Below are 19,778 nucleotides of genomic sequence, written 5' to 3' on the forward strand. Positions count from 1 at the left end.
GGATGGATATTAAAAGGTAATCAAATAAAATCACAAAGAACAGATCTATGAAGATGCTGCTTCCAGCATTTCTTTAAATACTATGGGAATTTACCATGTGAAGCAAAAAAAAAATGGAATCTCATATTTATAAGATTTCTAAGGGTATCTGATTGACTATTATGAAAAAATATGATGCTGAACTAAGATGGGAACAAGACTATTGCATTCATAAGCATAAGGCTGCAAATATTTCTCTGGAATCCCAAGTTCTTAGTTGACACAACAGTTAACACCTACCATTTCTAGAATACTGAACTGTAGTCTCTATAGTTAATAAAATGTGTATAATGTCTTTGGGAAAGGAAAAGATATTGACAAGGAGTGGGAAAGCTAAGACTTCAGTGCAAAGAAGTCAGAAGAAAAGGCAAGCTCCACCAACATCTAATGACTTGCATAAATGTAACTGTTGAGTTTGGCTTGAGATCTAAAAACACTTCTTTGCTGATAATACTGATAGCAAAGCTTGGGGTTTTTTTTATTTCCATTTCACAACTCAACACAACTTTTCTAAAATAAGTAAAGGAGATTAGCAACAGAACTGATAAAAAAGAACAAGCAGAGACATCACAAGTAGTCATGTCTCATATAACAAACTAGTGATACAAATGTTGTGATGTGAAAGACAACTGTTTTAAATGAGGTCAAGAAATATACTGAGAAAAAATTATATTATGGCTCGAAATAATAAGCTATGTTTCTTTTATCCTACATTTATATTACTCTCTTTATAAAAAGAAAACTAGTCTATGGAGAGGGGCGGCATACAAATCTAATAAATAAATAAATAAATAAAATAAATAATACTTTTTCTTACTTCCATATTTAACAAGTTTAGCAATACTTGTAACCTCACAGTTACACCCTGTAGTCTGGAGACAAAAGGAGGAAATTTTCTTTGCAGTACTGCCTGAGGCTAGAGTCTGGGGAGCTCAAACATCTTAAATTTCTGGCAACTAGTGCCAGAAACAACATAGATAAATAAGTTTGTAATCACATCTAAGCTATTATCCCAAATCAAACAGTATTTTGCAAACCCAATGCAATGCCGATGGAGATTCAACCACCACAACACAAGAGCACACAACAGATTTAAACTTAATATTAACCGCTCCAAACATGACTGTAAAAAATATGACTTCAGTAACCGAGTTGTTGAAGCGTGGAACTCATTACCGGACTCCATAGTGTCATCCCCAAACCCCCAACACTTTACCCTTAGATTATCTACAGTTGACCTATCCAGATTCCTAAGAGGTCAATAAGGGGCGAGTACAAGTGCACTAGAGTGCCTTCCGTCTCCTGTCCTATTGCTCTCCTATATCTCCTATACCTTTCTTCTATTCCTATATCTCTTCTTCTATTCTTTCATTGATATGTTTTATTGCTATATCTTCTCTTCTATTTTTTCTTAGATATATTTTACTATGAGTATATCCTCTATAACCTTCATTATGTATTTTACTATGTGTATACCCACTAAAACCCTCATTGTGTATTGGACAAAATCAATCCATCAATCAATAAAATAAAAATAAATAAAGAATCCTAACTTATTTTATTTCTAGAAGGATGTTGCTTGCACAGCTTACCACTATCAACTTTCATATGAGAGATAATAATAGCCATTATTAGTTTCTTCTTTTTTTCTAAGAATACAATGACTTTGGCATTCTAGCTTTGCTCACAGCTTTCTGATGCAGAAAAAAGAGAACTAAGGCAGAGGTGTAAAATCACAGCATCACATGATGTGTCAGGAGGTTTTTCCCCTTTCCTGAACTGGGCGTGGCCATGCATGACGCATCCAGCCTGTTGACAGCCGTGAACCAGTGGTGAAATCTACTTACCTTCCCTACCGTTTCGGTAGTGTGTGCTTTTTCACCCTCTACATATGCAGAGAAGACTTTGCACATGTGTAGAGGGCTAAAAAAAATGGTGGTATTCGGGGATGTGGGCGGAGCCTTGTGTTGCCGCCATTACCAGTTCTCCAAACCACTGGCGTACCCCGCTACTGATACATCCAAACTGGGCCGAACCGGTAGCATTTCACTCCTTCCCTGAACTAAAGATCTAAGTAGTTTCTCTCTTCCCTCTGAGCTTCATAATTAAAACCCCAAGTTCACCTGCCTATGTTTCCACCTGCAAAAATATAAGCATGTGAATCATGTTCTTCCTTTTCCTTGCTTAAAGCATCCCTGAATTTTGGCAGTTGCTTTCAGCAAATCCAATCCTGTTACAGTAGATCAACCTTGAAGCAAACCACCAAAGTGAGGGGCATTTTAAGCAGGTTCTGGGGTGTTCGACAAATAATTCTCATGTGTCAGACCATCTGTTCTGTCCATTAAGTCCCTGTTTCTCTTCTTACTTGGAGGAGTGTCACAAAGTCATTTGAATTGTTCCTAACAGCTGTAAAAGAATAGAAGCAAGGATGGTGCTGCATAAAGTCACAAAAACATTATGGGAGCAATAAAGGAAATGGAATTAGGAGCAGCATCCTAGTCATAGTTATTGCACATGTCCAGTTATTTGAAAACTGAATAATAGGTTGACTTAATGAATTCTAAATTTTCCCTAAATTGATTCAAAACTTTCCTTATCTAGACATCAGTTTTCAAATAATCGGTCACTCTTAATGTACTAAATATAGATAGTATATTTTGTACACATTTTTCCTGGTATCTACTAACATACTATAGCCCTGTGATTATTTCTAATTTGAGTCCACCTTGTACTCTTGTATAATGTCTTTAGAACTGTAATCATCCTGACAGAAGTTTTGATACAACTATATTATTATGTAGTATTTTCATAAAATTTTGAATTCATCTACCTTAACTAATGAAGAATTAGAACTCTAAATGTGCATTTGCAGACACCTCAGGAATTCACCAGGAAAATTAACTGAGCTTAGATTAAGAATCTCTGCCTTTGTGATAATGACAATGATACAAAAAACCATTATTGTGCAATACAAAAGCATATTTTAAACAACCTATGTGCTCCTGCTACTGACTTCCCTTGTTCATCTTTGTATGGTTTCCAACATTCGGTGAAAATTCACTTTTTTTTTTTTTTGCTACCTGGCTTACAAAGGAAAAGTCTAATACTATCTTCCCCCCAAATTATACACACCATGTTTTCTAAATGTGCGTTTAGCAAACCATTTTATTTATTTATAGACTGATATTACAAACCGAATTATTTGTTTTGTTTTCAAGTCTGAACAGCCTTGTGGCATTATAGCCTTTGCCTTCTCTGCCAAACATACACATATATACAGAGACACTTATACATACATACTGAAATCAATAAGGACAAACTCATATTTTTGCATTTCAAAGGTAGGGTATCCACAGAGAAATTGAGAGGAGATAGATTTGGGGTACTGCCCACACAATATATACTCCTCCCAATCCCAATTTCAAATAGATTATTTTCATATGTGGTATGTAGCCCAGTACGTTTAAGATGGAGGAATGCAAAATATGGTTTGGGGCTCCTTACCTTTTGCCCAGAGAGCAGGTGAAAAGTCCTTTCGGTGGAAACAAATGTAGTGTCTGAGAAATGCAATTTAAAAAGAGGGAGGCTTTAACAAGAGCTCTCCACCCTTATCAGCCACCCTGGATGCTGGATGCCTGATTGGAGGAATGCCAGCAGGGAACAGCTTGGAATGCAAAGCTTTGTTGCTATTTTGACAGGGTCAGCCACAGCCTCTTGTGCAATCCATCTCTCCCCCTCCCTGAGCCCATATAAGCACTGGCTATTGTATGGCCTCCGAGAATTGCTATTTTAAACTTGAGATACCCAAGTGCCCAAGAGTCTGACACAAGCCAGCCAGCTGTCATTCTCGAGTGGCCTGGAACTCTTGATATAGAAGATTTGGCTCTGGGTATAAATCTGAAAAGCCAGGCTATGAGTCCCAAGGCATGCTTTTGTTCTCCGTTAAATGGGACAGCTACTGATGTGATACTGTCTGAAAAGCCTCTTTGGCAAGTACACTATTGTCTCTTTCTTAAAAAAAACAACAACAATGGTAAAAGTATTGAGTGGGAGGAAACGATAAGACTTGAACCAATCAGTTGGATTGGAAACCAAGGATTCCTTGAACTTCCTCAATAAACTCATGGCACTTGTAGTAATCACTTATCTATATTTAACCCGCATCTAAAGTTCACTAGAAATGAAATTCAGAAGGAAAGATTGATATTCTGAATGACATAGAGGACATAGCAAACCACTTATTATTGAAGACCAATGGAGGAATTCCTGATTATTACCTCTAAAGGCCTATATGGCGTATAATAGAATCTGTTTGAGGAGGTCACTTGTTTCCCTAGCAGGACCTAGGAAGTAGACCTTCCTAAAGGTCACTGCACCTACCTTTAGAACATCACATACACACACATTTGTATGGCTCATAACTTGCCCTACTTCAAGCAATCTTTAAAAACTATCATTCTCCCCCCTCCCTTTAATTAAGATGTGTGGAGTAGACATGGCCCTTTACATTGAAATCTGCTGTGGAAAGATGTTAATTTATTCCATTTGGCAATCAATATACTTTAAAAAAAAAACTTTTGTAAAGTTGATGAACATGATTTTGGAGCTAGTCCGCCAAAAGTCTAATCAATCAATCAATCTTTTACTATATAGGAGCTCTAACTAAAGTTTTGTTTCTGCCTCAAACAATGCTGAACTGTTTCAGTTAGTGTTCTTCAAATGTTCACCAATAGGGAATGCTTTCCCACTGACTGTTGAAAAACAACTAAATGTTAATGGATCAAATTTGTTAAAGGATATAGTTAGCCAAGGGGTTAGGTTCTTTGAGCAACAGTTTGTTATGAACCATGTTATAGAAAATGCTGAAGAAGTTTCTCCGCTGAGAAGCAAAATGTCTGCAAAGAAAAAAAAATAGCAAGTCCAATTGCCTCTTGAAAAAGCATCTTTGGGATAACCATGACCTAGATGACTGAGAATCACCTTAGACCAGAGGTCTTCAAACTTGGCAATTTTAAGACTTGTGGACTTCAACTCCCAGAATTCTCCAGCCAGTACAGCTTGCTAGAGAATTCTGGGAGTTGAAGTCCACAAGTCTTAAACTTGCCAAGTTTGTGGACCCCTGCCTGAGACGTTAGATACAAATATTTTCACTTGGATGGCTGAATGAAAGAGGGTCCAGCAAGATCTCAAAATCAAATGCAAGGCTAGACATTGGGTCTGGTCAGCAGATTTAACAAAAAATAAAATCAGAGGACAGATTAATACAATCGGAAGCAAAGTCTGCATATTGAAACAAATGTTATTTATTATATTTATTATGAAAAATGAAAGTCAAATTCAATCCCTACTACTGAATTTAAGTACTATGTGTGCATGGGTGAGGTCTAAATTGTTTAATTATGGCATGCTAATAGGTAGGACAAGTGTCAACCCATAGCCCTGATTCAGTTAAAATTAGCCATGACATTAGTTGCAATCCACTGTACATTTACCTGGGGATAAGACCTTTGGAATGCAGTAGACCTAAATAGATGTATAAAGATTGGCAAATCTTATTGAAAAGATGAACATTCTTTCATTAGTCTTACTGAGTTTCAGTAATAGCTAGGACTGAGCTGAAACAGACATATATATTATAAAAATATTCTTTAAATATAGAATGCATTTTACTATACAAAATAACTCCTTGGCATTTTTTTAGGGAGGAAGGAACATTACTTTTTACATGGTTTTTCCAAAACAAGTTCATCCATATATTCAGGCACATTATACCTTTCTTTTCCCCCAAGATACACAAATTACAGTATTCAGGTAATTTTCTGCTACTTACAGCATTCAGATGAAGCATTTCTGCTTTAAACCTCCTCATGGCTCTGATCAGTTTAGGGTTAAGCACAATTTCCCCATTAAAACATCCCTCTTTTATTCAAATAACATAATTGGATAATAAGATCATCAAGAATAGGCAAAGCTACATTTAGGCAACAATTGCATTTGCTTGGTGCAAACTTAAAGTACTCATCATGGTGGAAGCATAGTTTAAATATGATCCAGTAAAGAAGCCATATGTATTTCATATTTGCTAATAGAACTTAATTTTGGATGATGAGGATGGATGATATAGCAATAAAAAGATAAAAATGGATTATAGAAATATAGTTTTTCCGCCATAGGTCAGTTTTCCCATCCATCAAATCATTTAAGTCATCAAGAGCCCCATTCAATAACAGGCACTGTAGGCATTGGTGGCTAGTAGACAGTCAATATAGATTGTCAGATGGTCAGTTCTATGGAAGAGTAGATCAATAAACTGAGGGATATGGTAGAATTCCAAGAGATCCATGCCTTTTGCTTCAGTGGAGGTAAGTTTTCCTGAGAGTAGCTTGTCTGGTTACCTCTAGAAGGTAAAAAAAAACATTTGATGAATACAGGAAGAGTGCTCATTGAATCTGATTATACAAAACAAATTCAGATCTTTTAGCTGAAAGTCAGTCAGTGGATTTCACAATGAATAGTGATTTGGGGTTTCCCAATTCCTAACTGAAATTGTAAAATCAACACCATATTGGATTTTTAGATACATGTTCATAACAAGAATATTAGTGAAGCAGAGAACGCTATTCTCCCATTTCAGTAATGGTAAGTTCACACATTAATTATAGCAAGTGTGTGCTAATCTGGTTTCTCAACTGCTTGAAGTAAGAGATTAGTGATACTCATGCAGAGATTTGAGGAATTAGAATAGAATTGTTTATTGGACAAGTGTGATTGCACACACAAGGAATTTGTCTTTGGTGCACATGCTCTCAGTACACATAAAAGAAAAGATACATTTGTCAAGAATCATGAGGTACAAGACTTAATTATTGTCATAGGGGTCAAATAAGCAATGAGGAAACAATATTAATAAAAATCTTAAGGATACAAGCAACAAGTTACAGTCATACAGTCATAAGTGGGAGGAAAAGGATGATAGGAATGATGAGAAAAACTGGTAGTAATAGTAATGCGGACTTAATAAATAGTTTGACAGTGTTGAGGGAATTATTTGTTTATTTTTACGAGGTGGTCCCCGCCGGGGCTTTGACGTCACAGAGACGTCACTTCCTGGCTTTTGGTGTGGAGGCTGGGGGAGTGGGGGCGGGGATTCCCCTCTTCCTGTCACCGCACCCCTCCCCTTTGAAATTGGAAGGAGGATGGGCACACGTGGTGTGTGTGGGGAGCGTTTCTCCATTGGGAAAGTAAGACAGTGGCAAGTTTCTCGGCGGGACCACCTCGGCGGCGGGTTTAACGCACCGAGAAACTTTTAAGAGGGGCGGAGGCAGGCAGAGGGGAATCCCCTGCCCCCACTCCCCCAGCCTCCCCACGATGGGATTCCGGGGGTGGGGCTTTGATGTCGCAGAGACGTCACTTCCTGGCCAGCCGAGGCGACCAAACACCGAATGCGACCTTGAACTTTGACCAAAATTTCAAAAAAAATTGGGTTCGGGTTCGGCATACCGAACACTGCAAAATTCGGTATGGACCCGAATTGTGTGAGTTTGGTTCGCCCATCACTAACCATTTTTGTAGTGTTACACTAAGAACAATGAGAAAGAAGATCAGGATACAGCCTTTATTATGAAGCAGAATCAGAATAAAGAGAGATTTATATCCATGGATTCAATCACAAAGAGATAAAACATTTGTCCTGAATAATTCTATTTATTTATGGTTTTATATAACATAATTCTACAGGACTCGATATGGTTTACAAAATAAGGAGATACTTATAATACTTATAATAATATTTATACAGACTAATAATCTTCCTAAAAGGAATCACATACTGTACCTCTAGGCTTCAAATATTAACTTCTTGTTATCAGACATGGACCCAGATACAGTGTTGAACAACATATCCCAATTTCATCAATCATTTCATCCCACTGTACTCCAGTTTCAGCACTTAGTGAGTGAATCTGAAGTGTTAGTTTTCCAGGGCAGAAGATCATTCTAATGAATCCATATACAGTGATCCCTCGATTTGCGCGTTCTCGGTTAGCGCGAAACGCTGCAACGCGGTTTTTCAAAAAATATTAATTAAAAAATAAGTCCGCGTTTTTTTTCCTACACCACGGTTTTTCCCGCCCGATGACGTCATACTGATTGCTGATTGGTGAGAGGAAGGAAGGAGGGAAGGAGGGAGGGAGAGAAGGGAAGGAGGGAAGGAAGGAGGGAGGGAGAGAAGGGAAGGAGGGAGGGTTGCCATTGCCATTGCCGCCAGCGCTGCCCCAAGAAAGCCGGTGAGAGGAAGGAAGGAGGGAAGGAGGGAGGGAGAGAAGGGAAGGAGGGAAGGAGGGAGGGTTGCCATTGCCATTGCCGCCAGCGCTGCCCTGTGGGTAGCGGCGAGGAGCCCGGAAAAATCACCATTGCATTGCCAGCCTCCGAACTTGCGTCGCTCCACCTTCTGCGCATGTGCGGCCATGGAACAAAGGGTGCGCATGCGCAGATGGTGTTTTTACTTCCGCATCCAGTATAACGCGGAAATCGGTTAGCGCGGGAGGTCTTGGAACGTAACCCCCGCGCTAACCGAGGGATCACTGTACAGTGGTACCTCATGATACGAACCCCTCGCCATACGAACAATCCGAGATACGAACCCAGGTTTCGGAAATGTTTTGCCTCTTCTTACGAACTTTTTTTGTCTTATGAACCCGCACCCGCTGCTGAGAAGCCTCACCGCCCGGCTGTCGCTTTTTGAAACAGCCGGGGGGCTTCTCAGCATCCTCCTGAACCCGAACGCCAAACCCGAACTTCCGGGTTTGGCGTTCGGGAGGCCACCGAGAAGCCCCCCGGCTGTTTCAAAAGGTGACAGCCGGGTGGCGGGGCTTCTCAGCGGCCACCCAAACCCGAACTTTTTCCGAACTTCCGAGTTCGGCATTGGGATAACGCTGGGAAGCACCCGGCTGGTTTTTTCCATTGCATGCATTAATTCATTTTACATTGTTTCCTATGGGAAACAATGTTTTGTCTTACGAACTTTTCGCCTTACGAAACTCCCCTGGGAACCAATTAGGTTCGTAAGACGAGGTATTACTATACAATGGTACCTCTACCTACAAACGCCTCTACTTATGAACTTTTCTAGATAAGAACCAGATGTTCAAGATCTTTTTGCCTCGTTTCAAGAACCATTTTCCACTTACAAACCCGAGCCTCCAAAACTGTAACCGGAAAAGGCAGCCTCCATGGGGCCTCCCTAGGAATCTCCTGGAAGGAAACAGGGCCGGGAAAGGCAGGGAGAAGACTCCATGGGGCCTCTCTAGGAATCTCCTGGGAGGAAACAGGGCTGGAAAAGGCAGGGAGAAGCTTCCATGGGGCCTCTCTAGGAATCTTCTGGGAGGAAACAGGGTCTCCACCCTCCCTGTGGTTTCCCCAATCACACACATTATTTGTTTTTACATTGATTCCTATGGGAAAAATTGCTTCTTCTCACAAACTTTTCTACTTAAGAACCTGGTCATAGAATGAATTAAGTTCATAAGTAGAGGTACCACTGTATAGAATATCCAATTAACATCTTATTTGATTGTTGTTTAATCCAGGGGTTCCCAAGCTTTTTGATTTCGCAGACTGGTGGTGCTAGTTTTGGCAGTTTCGGAGGTGGAAAGGGAATGGTTTTGCGTGCACAATCTAAATGTTGCCCCTGTATAAATGAAGCTTGCCATTTTGACGGTCCAGTTCCCAATGGGCCACTTCCTCTAGTGGTCTGTGGCCCAGAACTGTGGACTCTTGGTTTAGCAGTCCATTATTAGCAGAGTGATAATAATGTTCTGATGAACTAAAATGTTCATGAATATTGCTTGCGCATATGTTCAGGTATACTGAGACGAAATCATTTTCATACTCATCACAGGCCCAGCAAGTCATTTTATGTCAACTCCTAACTCTTTTCATCCTTACCTTGGATTTCCTTCACAAACCATCAGATCAGTTTTCCAACTAACTCCCCTGTATGGTCTTCCCAGTTCTCTGAACGTCCTGCAGAAAGATAAAACATGGGGGCTTAAAATATTCCATTTATAGATAACAGGCACTGATATACTGTAGGTAGTGGCAAATTTATTCAGTGACAGTTCAAAATTATGATGGTGCAGAACAAATAGTGCTTACAACCTGTTCTTGGAGTTCCAGCCACACTAGCACCCTTGTGGAGTGGGTGCTTGGTAACTGGTTCATACTTTGTGACCAGTCGCAGCATGTTACAATCGTGTTTATCATTTGTACCCTTCTCCACTAGCTTTCCCCAAAAGTTACTTTGAAGCTGATGAGGAAGATAATAAGGTATGGGGATTAGTTTCATCCACTCATGGACACACCCTTCCTCTGTCACTCTGCATTCTAGACATGCACTGTGCCAATCACTCCTGCACCCCGTTTCTTTCTTTCTTTCTTTCTTTCTTTCTTTCGTTCCTTCCTCCTTCTTCTCTCCCTTCCTTTTCTTCTCCCCTTTCTTTTTCTGTCCTTCCTCCCATCTTCCTTCCTTCCTTCCTTCCTTCTTTCCTTCCTTCCTTCCATCTTTCTTTTTTCTTTCCTTCCTTCCTTCCTTCTTCTCTTCCTTCCTTTTCTTCTCCCTTTTCTTTTTCTGTCCTTCCTCCCATTTTCATTCCTTTTTTCCTTCCTCCCATCTTTCTTTCTTTCCTTTTTCTTTCCTACTTCCCTCTCTTCCCTCCCTCCTTTCTTTTTTTCTCTGTCTTTCTTCCTACCATCTCCCTTCCTTCCTACCTTCTTTCTTTCTTTCTTTTTCCTTTTCCTTTTTCTTCTTTCTCTCCTTTTTCTGTCTCCCTTCCTATCATCTTTCTTTTTCTTTCTCTATTTCCTGTTTCTTTACTTGTTTCCTCCCCTCCTTGTTATTTGCTTGCCCTTGCAAGAAGAATTTCTGTATTCTGTATAAGGAAAGAAAAGGGAAAGAAAGAAAGAAAGAAAGAAAGAAAGAAAGAAAGAAAGAAAGAAATGATATCCCCAAACAATTCACTACATAATGTCTTCGATGCTGCCCTGGACACAACACTGAGGAATACGATGGAGCTAGAAGTATCAGGTAAGATGTCCATTCCTTGCCTCTTAGCACCCGCATAAGGCATCCCACCTCCCCAAGGGAGCGGTACCGCTCACTTTGGGAACCATTGCTTTAGGGGATTTCCTGTTTAATGAGCTGGACTAAATTGGAAGTCCTCTAGCTCACATAATGGGATAGCATTCTAATTCTTTAACTCTTAAGAGCAGGAAACAGAATTTCATTTTTAACGTGGATCAGTGTGTTCACAGTTTTAAAAAATGGCAATAAAATTTATCTTAAATCTTAGCTTACTAAAGCCTTTCTCATACCTTGTCTCCTTCATTCGTTTTGGATTCCTGAGTTCGACTTATCCAGAGATTTATTCGGGATGAGACTTTTCCTGGGATCCTCAAACTTTCCTATCCATAAGAGAATAGAGAGAATATTTAACCACACAGTGAGAAGAATAGACAACATATCACTCTTTCTAATATTGAGAAATTTAAGGTTCATTCAATTTGACAGATAATAAGCAAACATGAAAATATAAATTGAAAAATACCTATGGAAATTATAGCAGTACAGGCCAGCAGCTTTTTCTTTTGTTCTTTGTTCTTTCAAACAAAAAAGAACTTGTTTGATCTAAGAACATGTAAGATCTAACTAGCTAAGAACTAATGACCTTAAGAATATGGTTTTAGAAATTTCTAAATAGATTCAACTTTTTACTTTTCCCAGCAAAACAAGGCTCTATGTTCACTCCAGAGCAGATAAATCATAGCAATAAATTGTACAAACACATATTATGTAGTACTCCAGTAAAAAAATAAAATCATAACCCTCTCTTTTCTTAATTTTACTACTGACTATTATGTTGATGTTCCAAGTTACTTGCATGATAAAAATATGGAACAATGTTTTTAATTGTGTTTCCCACATATAGCCCTGGACTCTGCTGTAGTCTCCTATCATAAATTAACCAGGCTTGGCCTTGTTTAACGTTTAAGACAACTGGCAACTAGATACTGCCTTTTGTTCCAATCTGCTTAGATTGTTTACCCAGAACCCTAACCATTTATTTTTTTTTTAAATCAAAGGAATAGTCATAAGTCTACAGGCACCTGTGCTGAAGTGAATTACTGTATGCAGCTTCCAAAACAAGAGGCAAAAAATGACACATAAGGATGTAACTTGTATAACTATTTGAACTATTTTTTATGGTGAGATGAACATTTAAAAATACTGAGTTTAATTTAAATTGAAAACAATTACAGCAGAATTGGAGAAGACGATGTGAAGGAATTTAGAGGGATGGGAAAACAGAAACTGATAAAGTGACTGGGAATAATGTCCCTGTGACCATGTTTGCCCTAAAAAATGTACAGTGAGTGAAGATTTGGAATCGACTTTCAAGATTTTTGCTACTCTAATTGTCTACTTATTGACTTGTTGGTGGCCAACTTTAAAAATTGGCTCTTTTGGGGGGTTCTTAGAAACATAGAAACATAGAAGTCTGACGGCAGAAAAAGACCTCATGGTCCATCTAGTCTGCCCTTATACTATTTTCTGTATTTTATCTTAGGATGGATATATGTTTATCCCAGGCATGTTTAAATTCAGTTACTGTGGATTTATCTACCACGTCTGCTGGAAGTTTGTTCCAAGGATCTACTACTCTTTCAGTAAAATAATATTTTCTCATGTTGCTCTTGATCTTTCCCCCAACTAACTTCAGATTGTGTCCCCTTGTTCTTGTGTTCACTTTCCTATTAAAAACACTTCCCTCCTGGACCTTATTTAACCCTTTAATATATTTAAATGTTTCGATCATGTCCCCCCTTTTCCTTCTGTCCTCCAGACTATACAGATTGAGTTCATTAAGTCTTTCCTGATATGTTTTATGCTTAAGACCTTCCACCATTCTTGTAGCCCGTCTTTGGACCCGTTCAATTTTGTCAATATCTTTTTGTAGGTGAGATCTCCAGAACTGAACACAGTACTCCAAATGTGGTCTCACCAGCATTCTATATAGTGGGATCATAATCTCCCTCTTCCTGCTTGTTATACCTCTAGCTATGCAGCCAAGCATCCTACTTGCTTTCCCTACCGCCTGACTGCACTGTTCACCCATTTTGAGACTGTCAGAAATCACTACTCCTAAATCCTTTTCTTTTGAAGTATTTGCCAACACAGAACTGCCAATACAATACTCAGATTGAGGATTCCTTTTCCCCAAGTGCATTATTTTACATTTGGAAACATTAAACTGCAGTTTCCATTGCTTTGACCATTCTTAATCTTTACATGGGAATAGTTAATCTGGTGAATTCACCTGACCATACATTTCCTAGATATCTGATTCTTTCCAGCAATATGTTTCTTGGTAAGATCAGTTTTTACCTTACGGACAAAAGTGGAAGGCTCATTCTGGACAGGGAGAGTGGCTTCAAAGATGCTACGTCTGCTTGCCACACCCTCCGAAGCTGTTTTGAAGTTTCTCCGAATAGGTGAAGACACCTTAATGGATCCCGCCCTCTAGGAATAAGACAAGAATCAGGTAATATAAGAAGTTCAGCTGGCACAATCAGGAGAGAAACAATTTCTTTCTCGCTAAATAAAAGTATTATGAATATATATTCCTCTTTCTTTTAGCTTTTTATCCACATATATACCACGAAGTTAAGGCTAGGAACTTTTCAGGGTAAAGACTTATTTGTTCCTTTTATTCACTTCATTTTGGAGTTGTATAAATGTCTGAAGAACCACATTTTCTACCACCATGTTTACCTGGACAGCAGATGTATATCTTTCTAGCTTCTCCTCAAGTTTGGCTGTGTTTGCTGGAAGCCTCACACTGGCACTAGTAAAAGAGATGCAAAGAAATCACAATTAATTTTCTAAGTCTCAGAAAGAATCCGTAGCTCTTACAGTAATCACAGAGAACAATATTCATCAAGATAAACATTTATTCCTCTGATTAAACTTGCAAAGCAATCTAATCAGAGGTATCTGAAGGGTATAGTAGATAAATTTACAAGGGTGGACACAATGACTGTGATCAAATGTTGCCCTGTTTGGTTTTTTTTTTACGCAAATGCATCAGACAGATAAAATTAGAAACACAGAAGATTGATGGCAGAAAAAGACCTCATGGTCCATATAATCTGCCCTTATACTATTTCTTGTATTTTATCTTAGGATGGATATATGTTTATGCCAGGCATAAACATATATCCATCCTAAGATAGGCAGAGCTTCAATTGAACTGTTATGATTACTAGGGATTACTTGTTTATAGGGATTATGGATCAAAAAATGGGGAAAAATTATTACATTATACAATATATCTTGACTGCAGCAAGATATTCCCACTAGTGCGATCCAATTTGCGTGCAACAGTTCTGTTGCCATCTTTGCTGGTCTGTGCACAGTACCACCCCCACCCCCCAATTTTCAGTGCATCTTTTGTTCTCTGAGCATACGCAGAAGGAAAATCATCCCTCTGCTCATGCTCGGAAGCAAAATCATTTTGGGGAGACTCATGTGCGCGAGTGTAGTGAGCACACCTGTAGGAAGGTAAGAGGAACCACCCCTGGGAATGTGTATGGTTAGGAGGAAAGCTCTAAGTGCTACCTTACTACAGAAATCTTTATGGGAAGCTCCATTGTTTTACTTTTGGATCTAATCATCTAATCCAACTATAATTGCCAATCTGACTTGAAGTACTGAGTTTATGAAATATATATAATATATATTTATTAGATTTGTATGCCACCCCTCTCCGAAGACTCCGAAGAAATGCCCAAATGCAGATAGATAAAACTCCATCAAACTGCTGAATTGATCTGAGGATTTGATTTGAGTGAACACCCTTTGATAAGAAGATTTAAATAAAAACTGCACAGAGCCTAGAGCAGTGTTTCCCAATCTTGTCAACTTGAAGATGTCTGGACTTCAACTCCCAGAATTACCCAGCCAGCTTTTGCTGGCTGGGTAATTCTGGGAGTTGAAGTCCAGATTTCTTCAAGTTACCAAGGTTGGGAAACACTGGCCTAGAGGAATATTTACAGCCCCAATTTGCAGCAGATTCTGCCTCCAGTGGCCTCTACAATAGGAACAGCTCTTAAAATTTGTAAAAGAAGCTTAATGTATGCTAAAGAATATTTGACCATGTTACAAATCCAGAAGCTTCTTCCTTTAAACAAAACAAAATTAAAATCAAACAGTAAAAGTAACAGAATACTTTCTATTTCAGATAGACATCTATTGCACATAGATATCTAATGCTAATGCTATTGTATTTGTATTTGTATTTATTGGATTTGTATGCCACCCCTCTCCGCAGACTCGGGGCGGCTAACAACAGTAATAAAACAGCATATAACAATAATCCAATACTAAAAACAGTTTAAAAACCCATTATTATAAAAACCAATCATACATACAGACATACCATGCATAAAATTGTAAAGGCCTAGGGGGAAAGTGTATCTCAGTTCCCCCATGCCTGGCAGCAGAGGTGGGTTTTAAGCAGCTTACGAAAGGCAAGGAGGGTGGGGGCAATTCTAATCTCTGGGGGGAGTTGGTTCCAGAGGGCCGGGGCCGCCACAGAGAAGGCTCTTCCCCTGGGCCCCGCCAAGTGACATTGTTTAGTTGACAGGACCCGAAAAAGACCCATTCTGTGGGACCTAACTGGTCGCTGGGATTTGTGCAGCAGAAGGCGGTCCCTGAGGTAATCTGGTCCAGTGCCGTGAAGGGCTATTGCTATTGCTATTCAGGTGTTGTCCTTCTATCACACTGGTGTCAAACTCGATTGCATCAGGGTTCTGTTTGACCTTGGGGGGCTGGGGTGGAGGGGCCAGGATGGATGTGGCCAGATGAATGTCACTCCTGTCGGGGTTGCCTATGGTGACCTGAACGCTCCACCAGCAAAAACAGGCCCCCAATCTCCATTTTCGGCTGCCACGGCCTCCTGCAACAGCCGAAAACTGAGCTCAGGAGCCCATTTTCATTGGCAGAAGTACTGTGGGCGGATCCTTCTCTCGTTTTCAGGGCAGCCCCGTGGTCCAAATCTAAATACCCCACGGGCCAAATCTGGGCCCCAGGTCTTGAGTATGACAACCCTGTTCTATCACAAAGTTGGGGCAAGAATGAAAACATTATTAAGGAAATGCAGTGTTGCATTAATATCTACTTACCTTCTGCTTAAAGCCTCTTCTTGTCTTTCTTTCCCGGGAACAACCTAAAAGCAGAAGAAAGAGAGAGCAAGAATCAGGGTTTTGCATGTTAAATAATTATGGGGAATAAAGGAAAATTTTAGTAAGTATTGTTCATTCCACCCAAACCCCAACTGGAAAGACTCTGTTGCAGGGGGCGGGGGAAACCTTAGCTGAAAAGATTAAATGGGTACAGGGAAACCACGTCACAAAAAGAATCACAACGCCATGTGCAGAAGAATAGATATGGACTAGATGTTGAAATGGACATCTTTGGTAAATATTTCAAAAGATTAAAAATCTCTTAAATATTAAGAATGGACTGAAAGTCTTCCATTTCTCCGATTTGGAAAATATTTCTTGGCTCTCACATTTTACATTCTGCCCCTATGAAGATATCATCCTAACCTCAGCTCCTATGAAGGAAGATGAGACTTATATCACTGATCCTATCCACAACACTATATGGCTACTCAGCACCAACTTGCCTGATGTCCAAAACTGGGGAACAGAGGAACTGGGAAGTTTCCAATTGCATGAGAATATACATAATATCCCCTACAATAACGGTGCATAAATGGACTTCCATACTTTTGAATAGTAACCCCATATTGTCCTAAAAATTGTTCCCAAAGTATGTTTATTTGAGGTTGTCCTGGGGAATGTTGGTTGTATTTAGTTTTCATTAAGTTTATTTTTTTTCAATCTGTTTTTATTGATTTTCCACATTTTACATATCATAACATTTCTTTTGAGCAGATCTACAGCCTTTTATATATATTATTGTTATATTTATACAATTTGTACATCATTTTACAGTATTTTCTAATTCTATATCTTCACCCCACATTTTATCTTCGATTTCTATAGTTAGTCCATTTATACCACTTTTCCCAAATTTTGTATTGGTCTGAGTCCTTTTGTCCTCTAAGTTCCATGTTTAATTTGTCCATTTATGCCCAATCACATATCTTCTTTATTATCAAACTTAGGGTTCCTCCAGCATTGTGCATGTACAGTCCTAGCAGCTGTAGTGATGTACAAAATCAGATACTTGATACTTTTAGCATATTGCCTTTTATATATACCTAATAAAAAAGTTCTGGAGAAGATTCTATTGTTATTCCTAATAATTCTTCACTTTGAGACACAACTGCCATGTATTAAAGAAGATGCCCTGCTCTTTTTTGCATCAAATTAGAATTTGGATATTTTTAGCCAATTGTGCAGAGCCAAATGCCAGCGATAGAACATTTTATAATGATTTTCTTCATTTGATGCCAATTTTCTATTCCAGATTTGTTCCCAGTTGGCCAAACGTATATTGTGTCCCATATTTTTTGCCCATGCAATCATTGACCCTTTTACTATACCTTTGGCCCTATCAAATTATAACAAATAAATGTATATTATCTTCTGGGTCTGTCAAGAGTTTATCTAATTGTTGAGTTTCCATTTCAATTCTAATTCCTTCACTATCTTTTTTGTGTCTTGATTGGAGTTGGAGATAGGGCCACCAATCAATAATTATATCTTGATTTTCCAAATCATCTCTACTTTTTAATTTGACCATTTTAGTTGCATCTATCACATTTGGGGAAATCATTGCCTCCATAGTGGACAACCCATTAGGAATTTTCAGGTAATGTTTTTTTTTCCACATCTTGTCAAATTTCTATCAGGGAGTCTCTAATCGTATGTCTGTGGAGACATTATTTTGGTTTATTTTAATTATCCCATAAAAATGCAAGCCATCCTAGTTTTCATTAAGTTTAAATATAGATCAAATATAATCAAAATCAATTTTCCCTTGGTTATACATACAATATTTTGGAAGGTTCAGAGATTAGCCCAGAGACATACAAAGGTTGGGTAATTTTACCCTCTGCAATTATCTGCACTTGATATGTAAAAAATATTGTAGTGGTAGTTGTGCAGCCTTATTTCCTTTGTGCAAGTAGAATATTGCTTGTGTTATTGCCATAGAGACCTTTTCATAATTTGTAATAAATCCTTACCCGGAATGATATTGTCCTTGGACTCATCCGGCTGAATGAGCTACTATAGGTAATCCGCGGTTCAGAAATCAATATAGGGGCATCCAAACCTTCTTGACCAGAGGGACACCTTATAGTTTTAGCATTTGCTTTGGGAATAGCTTTTTCGGTGACCTGGAAAGGAAATATGAACCAAGGAAGCTCAAGGCGGAGAACTGAGAAAATAGCAATAGTACTCAGATTAAATACCACTTTAGAGTGCTTTACATTCCTCTCTAGGCAGTTTACAGAGTCAGCATATTGCCCCCAACAATTTGGGTCCTCATTTTACTCACCTTGGAAGAATGGAAGTTTGAGTCAACCTCAAGCCTAGTGAGATTTGAACTGCAAAATTGCAGGCAACCGGCAGGCGGCAGAAGTAGCCTGTAGTACTGCACTCTAACCACTGCGTCACCTTGTGGCTTTTTCACCACAAGCATTTTTAATAAAAATTGGAAATAAATTCTTCTGACCTCTGTAAGACTGTTACACTAGTGAGTACATCTATTTACATCCTACAACATATTTAAGAAATGATCTCATTACCCCGGGACCGTCTTCTGCCGCACGAATCCCAGCAACCGATTAGGTCCCACAGAGTTGGCTTCTCTGGGTCCCGTCGACTAAGCAATGCTGTCTGGTGGGACCCAGGGGAAGAGCCTTCTCTGTGGTGGCCCCGGCCCTCTGAAATCAACTTCCCCCAGGGATTAGGATCGCCCCCACCCTCCTTGCTTCTGAAGACCCACCTTTGTCACCAGGAAAGGGGAAACTGATACACCCCTAGCTATTACGATTTATGTATGGTCTGTTAGGTTGTGTGATTGTTTTCTTTTTATAATATGGTTTTTAAATTGTTTTTATTATTTATTATATTTGTATGTTGTTGTGAGCCGCTCCGAGTCTCCGGAGAGGGGCGGCATACAAATCTAATAAATAATAATAATAAATTATTTTTAACATTAGATTTGTACATGGTGTATTGTTGTTGTGAGCCACTCTGAGTCCTCGGAGAGGGACGGCATACAAATCTAAATAATAATTATTATTATTATTATTATTATTATTATTATTATTATTATTATTATTATTATTATGTCAGTACAACACAGCAAACAAGATCACTATGCTGGATTTCGTATTTCATCACCAGTCAGGCGCTTCCCAAGCAACTAGTACTGCGTGATGTAGCGGCGAATTATATTTGCCGATCCCAGTAAAGCGGCCTTTTGCAATTGACAGATAGAGATTTTGTCAATTCCGATGGTTTTCAAATGTCCGCTGAGATCCTTTGGTACTGCGCCCAGCATGCCAAGTACCACTGGGACCACGTTCACTGGCTTATGCCAGAGTCATTGCAGCTCAATTTGTAGATCTTCGTATTTCACTAATTTCTCTAGCTGCTTCTCCTCAATTCTGCTGTCTCCTGGGATTGCGATGTGACAGCAG

The 19,778-nt window shown here is 39.1% G+C and overlaps 1 protein-coding gene across 2 annotated transcripts in view; it reads right to left on the reverse strand.

The window, feature by feature from the left end:
- Positions 1-5,320: 5,320 nt before the first annotated feature.
- LAD1 (ladinin 1) overlaps positions 5,321-19,778 on the reverse strand; it is a 36,645-nt gene continuing 22,187 nt past the window's right edge. For both annotated transcript variants that reach the window (XM_070745705.1, XM_070745703.1), the window contains exons 4-10: positions 18,315-18,467; positions 16,279-16,322; positions 13,868-13,940; positions 13,481-13,615; positions 11,410-11,499; positions 9,985-10,062; positions 5,321-6,436 (exon numbers count right to left, since the gene is read on the reverse strand). In XM_070745705.1, coding sequence (XP_070601806.1) covers positions 10,024-10,062; positions 11,410-11,499; positions 13,481-13,615; positions 13,868-13,940; positions 16,279-16,322; positions 18,315-18,467 — 534 coding nt within the window. In that variant the 3' untranslated portion in view covers positions 5,321-6,436; positions 9,985-10,023. The remainder of the gene's footprint in view (positions 6,437-9,984; positions 10,063-11,409; positions 11,500-13,480; positions 13,616-13,867; positions 13,941-16,278; positions 16,323-18,314; positions 18,468-19,778) is intronic.

This window comes from Erythrolamprus reginae, chromosome 3 (genome assembly GCF_031021105.1).
Source record: "Erythrolamprus reginae isolate rEryReg1 chromosome 3, rEryReg1.hap1, whole genome shotgun sequence".
In the NCBI taxonomy this organism is placed as follows: Eukaryota; Metazoa; Chordata; class Lepidosauria; order Squamata; family Dipsadidae; genus Erythrolamprus; species Erythrolamprus reginae.